Below are 9913 nucleotides of genomic sequence, written 5' to 3' on the forward strand. Positions count from 1 at the left end.
TTATTATAATATTCTATAAATGTCCTACTAAAGCTGAAAAAGCCTCAATAATACAATATTATTGTGGTAGCTATATAAGTAGCAATCCAATCGGCCGCACTATTAATCTCCTATAGATATGACTAGCTACAAAAATATGGTATTGCTTCATAAATCACTCCATTTCTATGTATGAGACAAACCCTTCGTACCATATAGCACGAGGACAATTTTGATTCTTCAATGCTATATTTCTGTCCCATATGGTGCGGTCTACCAAGAGCTTGCAGTGATTATGAATGAGAAATGTTGGAGGTTTGACAGCAAATTTAGGTTGGTGAAAAATATTGGTTGTTTCAGAGCAAAGTTAGGTCATACATGAAAGGGTTGACCATTAAATTGTTATGCCTAATTTTATTAATATAAGCTTTGTAATAGAAAATCTTAAGGGAGAAGCCTGAGTAGTCGTTGAAAACTTCGTAGCAAATCCAGCAACTCGATTGACAACTACGATTTCAAGAAGATCAGCTGGAAAGATTTTTTTTTTTTTTTTTTTTTTTTTTGATTCAAACGGGAGGGTTGACCGCCCGTGGTATATACTATTAGCTAGGCAATGCATATCCCTGATCCAAGCATTCTTGTTTTTAAAGCCAAGAACTCAAGAAGCATAACACGCAAAGCGTGGTTTGGACAAAAATTATTTCGTCAGCTGCTCCAAGAGAGGGACGGCTAAAGGCAACCTTAAAGAAAGTATGTGAGATCCTGAAGAGTTGGAAATAGATCACTTTTACCTTCTCGTACCAAAAAAAAAGAAAAGAAAAGAGAAAACTTTGTTTTAGTCAAACGCATGGATTAAAGATTCTTAGTTTTAGAATAAGCATGTGAAAAAACAGCAAAAAAAAAAAGATCTAGAAGGATTATCAAATTTGATGTGGGCTATTTTGGCTACTACAAAAAAAGATCGGATGGAGTCTAGAAGCGAGATCTACCATCTTGAGAAATTGAATCATGCGCCAAACTTCTAAAAATCTTAATTTGTCTGTACGATGTTCGATTGAGGTACTTTTTTTTTAATCTGAAATCAGATAACTTTTTAAAATTTAAGACGTGGTGCCACCTTCTAAAGATGTGGTATGATGAGCGATCATCTTCAAATATTTTTTCTGAGAAAAACTTGGAATGAACATATCTCTTAATTCATAAAGAATTAGGCAAAGCTGCTGGAGTTAAAATCGATTTATAGGTTAAAATCTACTTACCATAGGGTTCAACTTTTTCATGATTATTTCTACTAATCATATCTATTTTAGGAAAGATATATCTTTTTTAATTAGAGGAGACTATGTAACTCAATTTTATAGTTTATTAATGAAAAAAAGAAGACTTAAATCCTACTTTTATTATTTTTTAATTTTTTAAATTTTTTAAAAAGATTTAAGTTGAGTTGGTTGAAGAAATATTTCTTTCTTTCTAATTAGATCATTTTTTTCCTCTTTTTAAGAGAGAAGAATGAAGACCAAGTAAATGTTCCCATGTTCTAGCTTAGCTTATTGGCCTGTAAAACCAAGAAAAAAATGGAGATAACTTATTAAAATAATATTTATGGAAATTAAAGGAATAATTTTATTTTAATGGAAAGCACCAAATAGTTGCTGAATGTAGACATATAAAGCTGACTCATAATTGAGACAGGGGTTGAGGTTAAATTATGGTTAGTATGTACCACTAGATACAGCAAAATATTCCATCTTTTGAACCACACTGCTTATCAACCTAAAGCTTAAATTCTAAACCTACCCAGTGCACAGGGTTTGTTTTGTTCTTGAATTATCATAGAGCACCTTTTCTTTGATGGTGGTTTCAACTCCTAACTCCTAAGGTTCATTACATAAAACTTTCATATAACCAATAAGTCAAGCATCAGGTGGAGTTTTGGCACATCTCCTGTCTATTTTCATTTCTTAATGCGTGAATGGTGTGAGGACGACCCGTAGCTTCTCAAAGCATTACCAAATTATTTTGGAGCCTCTCCCTTTGACATCTACCAATTCAAACGATTTGGTCAATCAAAAGAAAAAAAAACAGTTTAAAAGAATATCTATAGTTAGATTCGAAGGAGACTGATAATATTTCAAGAACATTTATGCAAAGAAAGACTCTTTCCACCTTTAATGAGCCATCGGATTCTACATTTCCCATACCAGATTCTGTACTTAACGACATCTTTATACCGTTGTTTCAGTCCTTCTTCCCTTGTTCTCTATTTCCTTCTGCAAGCAAGTCTTGCGTAGGACGAAAATCAAACCGTTGATGCGGTGAATGGACCATCGATCGCTCCATTCAGAGGGCTATTTTGGAGGACAATTTGTGAATAAGAAATCTTTTATATTCTGTTTATGTTTTATCTCTCTGTGTCCAATTTTCTTGTGATGAAACGATAAAGCTAAATAAGCTCATATTGAATAATCTTAGGCATATAGTCTTTCAGACGAAGCATGTATACAGAGAGACCAACGGAGCTGAGAATTAGATAGCATCGTATGTGGTCAACCACTCTAGAGATACTCTGTGGGTAGGAAATAGGGAGTTGCCCAGTGCACTCCAGGGGCTATTGTTTTTCGACTTTTTTGGTTATATCCATACATGTATGATGCATCAGGCATATGTCCTTGCTGACATTAAGACCTAATAAAGAACTAGTGAGGTCTCTTTTCATACGTTTCTCATACATGACTCGAGCATGATGCGTAATCCTATCCATTGTCATGAAAACTAGAAGGCAGAGCACCAAGACGAATGGATGCATGAATTCTACTGTTGTCAAAGAATTTGATTTCAACCAGAGATAACCTCCTTTGCCTGGATACTACTGCAAACTTCTCGGAGCTTGACCCAAAACCCCTTCAACTATTCTCTGCCTTGACCTGACCATTCTCAGTAAGAGTAATTAATGAAACCACGTATCCTATCAGTTTGAGTTGAGCCCGAAACCATATGATATCATAACAACATACCTGCTGACCTTTTTTTTTCTCAAGCCTACGGTCGCTGCTGTCTACTTCCCCTGTCTGCCCTGCCCATCAAGCCACCACCTCGATGACTCATCTCACTTCTAAATCCTCCACAAAGAAGAGCATACTTTAAAGCACTAGTGCTTGGGTCCTAACCTCAGAAAAACAGGACTTGGGTCCAACATTTGGCATTTAGCCCCTGCATTAGAAAGTTATTGTCCATAACCTGTCAAGGATCAATGTAGACAATTTCCTATTACCAGACTTCTATTTTATTCAATCTCCTCGAAATAAAAGTGGGCTAATCTGAACTCGAGAAAAGAGTATTACTTAAAGCTGGAGAACGAACACAAATGCTTGGACCTTGGAATGGATTCTCTTTTTTAATTATAAGGTCTGAAATCATGAAAACATATCTATAATAAAGTTAGATTGATGTGACATGAAGACTGAAAACTAAACTTTCGTGAGTCAAAATAGCAAATGTCTCTATCGTTTACGATCAGAAAAATGAGCTAGCTAAAGGTCATGGGTTAGAAGATGCATGTATCAAATTTCTCTACAAGGGTTGATGTACCACTTCTATCATGGAAGCTGGGTAGACCAACCTCGAAGCTACGCCATAACCCCTCTGTTTCTTATGGATGGGTCAAAAGGACTGATCCAGAAAGGTCAAATGTTATGCAATGCTCTGCTCCTTTCGCTTTGTCTGAGTCTCACTGGTCATCACAAGATTAGATGACTAAATGTGGACGGATGACTAAAGGCGGACACCAGCAAAAGAACTTTGAAAAAGGAACCCCTCCCTTGGGGATTATTACTTACAAGATTTTTAACCTATTAATGGGTGCCCTTAACTCCAAGTTTTGTCCATACGAATTGATATTAGAATTCTGAGAAATAAGGTAGAGCAAGTGTATTGTGACATAATGCATAACGTATGATGAACAAGCTATACCGTCCGGTGAAAAAGAATAGCTATGTTTTAATCTTGTTGAGCTCATTCAAGAACTATTTGACTCATTCAAGAAACTCCTTGGCAATTTCCAATTTGAAGTGTTTTAAACATGGAAATAGCACTGACCAATTAAAAATGCCCATTTTATACTACATACTATTTAATTTCGCAACATCGCCTTTAGCCTAAACCAGTTTTCCATTAATCTGCCAATTAAGAGAGCTTGGAGACGGGAGAGAAGCGAGCACGTTGCTTGCAGTAAGCGTTTTTCGGAAACATCTCTCTTGGTTGGGCTTCTCTTCCTTGTCTAGAAATACCTTTCCTAATTACTGAATTTAATGAAACCTAGAGCCATGGCTGTGTCTCTAAATTGTTATGAGTCATTGATTTTTTTTTTGGAGAATGGAGATCTTTCTCCTGTCTGTTTTGTACAAAACTTCAAATGCAAGTCTCTAGTCTTCATATATATTGAAGGGAATAAAAAATATACTTATACTAGCTGATCGAATTGACTATGCATTCCTTAATTCGTTTGCAAATCATTTGGGATATCCTCATCAGCACTTGACATAAAAAACTTCCACCACCATCATCATTGTTTATTCTTCTCAATTCCTATCAAAAACGAGCAACTAAATCACAAACCCCACCAACTTCCAACTTTTATTGTGCAGGACCAAAACTAGTGCATAGTGGATCCTTCTTATTGAGATAAAAGATGATTCAACATTTAAAGAGGGAGAGCATAAATACATCATTGCAAATCAAATATAATGATGTTAATCTACAGAATAAAATCAATAAAAGAGAGAGAGGACTGCAATTCTTCCATTCGCTCCCCAACTGCAGTTCTTCCCACCATTTTTTAAACTTTCCTTCAAAGAAAAAAAATTCTGCTCCGCACTAATTCAGAGGTCTCCCACTCTCATGCACAAAAAAAAAAAGAAAAAAAAAACTTGGGCAGAGCCAGCGCTTCAACATATGATTCTGCAAGCCATATCTGAGAACATTTTCGTACATGGTCGTGGTAAACCGCAGAAGAAGCAAAAACCGGAATCAGTCTAGAGTATCGAAAAAACCAGTGCATGCATGAACAGCTACACATATTTACTTGCTTCTGATGCATATGACGACGCAACATTACATCTGATCTTTACATTTGTTTAGCAGATCCTGTGGTAGTCAATTCAATGGCATAAGCGTCTGCTCGCAGCTTTCAGTTAGGATAAACCAGTTTAGTATTAGTTCGCAAATGATTAACCCTTTAAACCATCACCTATTGTTGTAACAGAAGAACTGGCAGCCTTGTGCGGTGGTGCTGCTGGAGGAGGGGGAGCTGTCCTTTTGGCCGTTCTCCAAGATGTAGGGCAGAGATGCCACATGATTGAGGGCAACAGCTACATCACGCATGGTGGGGAGCATTTGAGGCTGCTCATGAAGACACAATGAGGTGACAACCGATAGCTGGTAAAAGGCACAGATCGGGTAGCGCCCATGCAGTAATGGATCAGCCAATTGAATGAACCTCCTCCTATCATTGAGAAAAAAGAAATGAAATGAAACTTCAGTTAAGAGGTAACTTAAAACAGTATCTAGCTTGAAATCTGCCTGGGCCACACATGGTCACAAAAGAAGGAAACTTTGTTTCAGGGACTCTGTTCATGATCTGAGCTAGCCAGTAGTGGTTGAATTACAAAGTGAAGTCTTCATACCACTCGACAATAGAAACTATGGAAATATAGAATTATAGTGAGATCGTTGTGATTATTTTCTGGATATTAGACTAGCCTAACATAGCTGTATTTTACAAACTGGAGCCATCACTGTCCTTATAATATTGATAAAGAAAATCTACATTATTGGAAAAGTGAAAAAACAGAAACCACCTCTCTGTTATGCATTTTACTCGGATTTAATATGCTTCTGAGAACAGTGATCTTAATTTACCCATACACCAAAAAATGTTAGAAATTTAGAATTGGAATCTATGATATCTTTCAAAAACAGCTGGTAGTCATCTGATGAAGCTTCCTGAATAATCAGAAAAGTAAAGGTTCTCAAAATTTTCAAGTGAAATGATATACTAACAATGAGTTGAAGCAGAAAAGAAAAGATTCAAAAACTTTTTGCTGTAGAAATTAAAAAAGATATAGAACTGAAATGCCATTATTGTGATGACCTACCCATGAAATTAAATTCTGCTTCCCCAACTTCTTGGAAAAGTCAAACACCCTTTTACCGGTGATCAGCTCTAACAGAACCACACCAGTCAGCTTCCCACTCATAGCATAATCAGGAGCACAATATCCGTAAGTTCCCACCACCCTTGTTGAAACATGAGTTTTGTCACCAACAAGTTCAAGCTTCGTGGGTCCAAAATCAGAGAGCTTAGGGTTGGAATCATTATCTAACAATACGTTAGCAGATTTTAAGTCATGATAAATATCAGGTGGGTTAACCACATCATACAAATAGGCGAGCCCTTTAGCAGCACCAACAGCAATCTTTACCTGTGTGTTCCAATCTAGTGCTTCTTTGTTAGGTGGCAGATCTGAGAAAAGAAATAACTTATGGATCAGTAACTCACACAATGGAATATGAAATATTAAAATCTAAGAGACGTCAATATTTAAATCAGAAAAACTATGGCATACATCTGTTGATCAAACTGAATAAAGATAAGTCGAGATGCCACATGATTTGTTTCTTTATGATGTGTGAAACTGCAGTTGTGATCAAATAATGTAGCAAAGGCCATTAGTCATATAGATGCACATAAAGCAAGTAAAGGGTGACTATCTTCCAAGCATAAGTTGGAATCTAAAAAAAGTTACCGGCTAGGATTAGTGAAAAATTGCTGGAACTCTCTAATAAGGATGAGAGCACAAAGCTTTCCACAAAGTGTAATACCAAAGATAATGAAATGCTCGGTACTGGCTTGGTTTGGTTAACTGGACTTTTCAATGAAACATGGGAGTTACCAAAAGGACCATGGGTTAAAAAAAAAGCATTTCTGCAGGATTTAAAGACATCTTTACCTCAAATTTACGCCAAGTTTCATCAAAGTAGGCTTGTAAGTCACAACTAGAAGTGTTGAGAATGGGCAATGGAACAAAAGATAACCAATAAGAAACTAAAATTCAGAACTCAAGTAATAAGATTGTTAAATAATTTTTCCTAGTAGTAATACGAATAACTAAAATTCAAAACCAAAACAATCAAGCCTTGTCCCAACTATTTGGGGTCAACTTTATAATTCTGCATTCACCAAGAATTCCTACTTAGGGCTACATTTGATGTCATTTGAAACTTTTCCGCATTCTCAGTCACACAATTAATTGATCAGAAGTTGATTTTTTTATGGGCATTAATTCATGCAGGAATCCAGGACAAAAGTATTTACAACTTTAAAGATCTACATGTGGAACCAGTTACAAAACCAAGATTGAATCATAAGCTGAGTAACGTCTAAGTTTTGATCCTGGCAAAATATTTACATCAACCCTCAACACACTACACATATTACAAATAAAGTAGCTACAAACATCAGTAGGAATCATGTCGATGAATGATGTTTACATGTTACAATTATGTCAGGATTATTTGCTAATTTGAAATTTTGAAGAGGGTGCTTTAGGAGAGAACATTCTAAAATAAGTTCAATACCTGGAGTAACACAAAGCTTGAAATGCAACTGCAAAGAGAACATAATTGGAGTAGTTTTGAGTCGGAGCCAATGCCCCAAGACAGAGTGGAGTGACTATCTATCTTGCTAGAATATTACACAGGATTGGAAATATAGATAAATTTGTTCTTGGTATAATCAAAACCTGGAGAACTCTGTGCAGCTGCAGAGCTGCACTTCCAGGTGGTGTAATTGGAGCAAGTTAATGCAGCAATGAGACATAAGAAGAGCGACAGAAGAAGAAGGATAAAATTAGGAAGAAAATAATGAAGGGGATACATGAGAGTAATGTTTAACAGAGAAAAGGATATGGAGATGAAGAGGGCAAAATAAGAAAGAGAGTTGGAAAAGACAAACATTTGAACCATTAAGAGAGTTTGTTTATATGCATTGAAGACCGCACTGTTTGAGAATGGCTTAGATTTGGGTCCAACAATCTGAAAGGTAGAGGGTATGAAAGAGTACATAAACATAAAACAAATAGAAGGATTTATAATAACTGCTTATAGTCGAGTATATGACCATGAAGAAAATACGATAAAGCAACTAGCGGATGGAAGGTCAAAACAAGCCTTGTCATGTGTGGTTCTGCATGGTGTATCCTTCCTTGTGATGTAGTAACCTGGTAGCCGTTAGCTTATAGTTGAAAACAATTAACATTGACGTAAACTACATTTATGTTTCTGCAAGCCCGTAAGCTTCATCCCAAAACATAATAATATACCTCATACCTTGCATGATGGAAACAATGATAAATAAAAGAAAGTTCCATTGGATTTCTCATATAACACCAAAAGGAACTTATATTTCAGCAAAATGATCATTTACAGCAATTAATATACCATTTCTGGTCAGCAAAGATCTGTGGTAACAAGTCAACGTTCACAACAACCATGCAAATAATATATGTAAACCAGATCGGTAAAAGCAAAAGGCTGACAGAAATAGGATGATTTATTAAAGAAGCTTACCACGTAAGTGATCTTCCAAGCTACCATGTGGCAAGTACTCATAAACCAACAGCATCTCAGCTCCCTCAGCACAATATCTACATAAGCTGACAAGATTTGGATGGTGCAACATTATCAACATTAGAACCTCGACCAGGAATTCATTGCTCCCCTGCAGCCCATTGTGATTCAGCTGCTTGATTGCTACAACCTGCCCATCAAAATGAAAATTTATATATCAAATGTAATCAAAATCAGAACTTCTCAACAAAAGATGCATCAAATCCTAAGCAAGTTTGCTACAGAAGAAGAATATGTGCTTGCCTGGCCTGATTCCAAGAACCCCTTAAAGACCCTCCCAAAACCCCCTTCCCCAATCAAATTAGACAACTTGAAGTTCAAAGTAAAAAGAAACTGGGATGCCAAAGGGGGAGGCGGATTTAAATTTTTTGCCCAAGAAAAAAAATCAAAATAATCTTACAGAAAAAGGAAGTGATGAATGCCAGCATACCTAAAGAACATAAGGGTGTCCTTAAAATTTAAAGAATTTGGCATGCCAAAGAGGAAAGACTGCGATTTTTTGGCAAGAAAAGGATTCAAAACACTTCGGCATACCTAAGGAATCACCGAGCCCGGACAAGGACCAGGGCATCGTGCCATCACTGAGCCTCCTTCCAGCTTCCTTCTGACGATAGGTCATGCAAGAAAAGCAACTCATCTCTCAGCCCCAAATCCAACCCTAATCAGGACCAACAACCACGACCCTGAAATCTATCTAAAATCTCCCCTCCTCGCAGAAGAATCTACCACCAAAAAGCTATATTGCGCCTATCTCCTCCTCCACTAATCATCTCTCCTTCTCACCGAAAAAAAAGAAAGAAAGAAAGAAAGAAATGAACAGATGGTCCATGAAATCAGGAGCAGCCACGCAGCATCAATCCACACGGCTATCAAATTCGAAGAATAAACCGAGGAAGAAAGCAAGAAATGGGGGAATTCCGAGGGGAGGCGGAAGCCCTAACGGTAAGGCCAGGAATAGGGAAGATGTGTCTGGGGGAGAAGCGGAGGAAGAGAAAAAGAGAGGGTTTCTTGTTTCCTCTCTGTTTCCGTTTGCTTCTTTTTAGGGTTCCGTTCAGATGACCGGAATTTTCGCGGTCTCCGAGCTCGCCGGCCGTTTCCGCCGGAGGAGACGGAAGATGGAGGGGAGAATTAAGGAAGATGCCATGAGAGAGCCCGCGATGCACGAAACAGAGCGATGCACGGGAGAAAGGAGAGGTGGCTCTCCGCGGGAAATAACGGAGCCATAGTTTTCGGCAAATAGAAACTTGAC

The 9913-nt window shown here is 37.3% G+C and overlaps 1 protein-coding gene across 5 annotated transcripts; it reads right to left on the minus strand.

Moving 5' to 3' along the window:
* Positions 1–4677: 4677 nt before the first annotated feature.
* LOC103723207 (putative serine/threonine-protein kinase PBL21) lies at positions 4678–9913 on the minus strand. Of its 5 annotated transcripts, none has more exons than XR_606584.6 (5): positions 9199–9913; positions 8605–8794; positions 6132–6499; positions 5225–5479; positions 4678–5121 (listed from the first exon to the last, which is right to left on the minus strand). XR_606584.6 is itself a non-coding variant. In XM_008814062.6 (4 exons), the coding sequence occupies exons 2-4, from the start codon at positions 8723–8725 to the stop codon at positions 5456–5458; spliced, it is 513 nt and encodes a 170-aa protein (XP_008812284.3). In that variant the 5' UTR covers positions 8726–8794; positions 9199–9913; the 3' UTR covers positions 4678–5455. The 5 variants fall into 5 exon arrangements, 3 of the variants coding, with proteins under 3 accessions (XP_008812284.3, XP_026656054.3, XP_088561945.1); XR_015969449.1 differs by having other exon boundaries at positions 8908–9844; XM_008814062.6 differs by having other exon boundaries at positions 4678–5479.

This window comes from Phoenix dactylifera, chromosome 10 (assembly GCF_051530095.1).
Source record: "Phoenix dactylifera cultivar Ajwa chromosome 10, Ajwa_hap1_PhDact_Kaust_v1.1, whole genome shotgun sequence".
NCBI classification, from domain to species: domain Eukaryota; kingdom Viridiplantae; phylum Streptophyta; class Magnoliopsida; order Arecales; family Arecaceae; genus Phoenix; species Phoenix dactylifera.

Bases quoted from the DNA above. Each gene is read 5' to 3' on its own strand.
- LOC103723207 (XM_008814062.6), bottom strand. From the start codon at position 8,725: ATGTTGATAATGTTGCACCATCCAAATCTTGTCAGCTTATGTAGATAT. The intron at 6,500-8,604 runs GTAAGCTTCTTT...TTCTTTTCTCAG, and splicing joins CTTGGAAGATCACTTACGTG to ATCTGCCACCTAACAAAGAA. The intron at 5,480-6,131 runs GTAGGTCATCAC...TCTCAATGATAG, and splicing joins AGCAGAATTTAATTTCATGG to GAGGAGGTTCATTCAATTGG.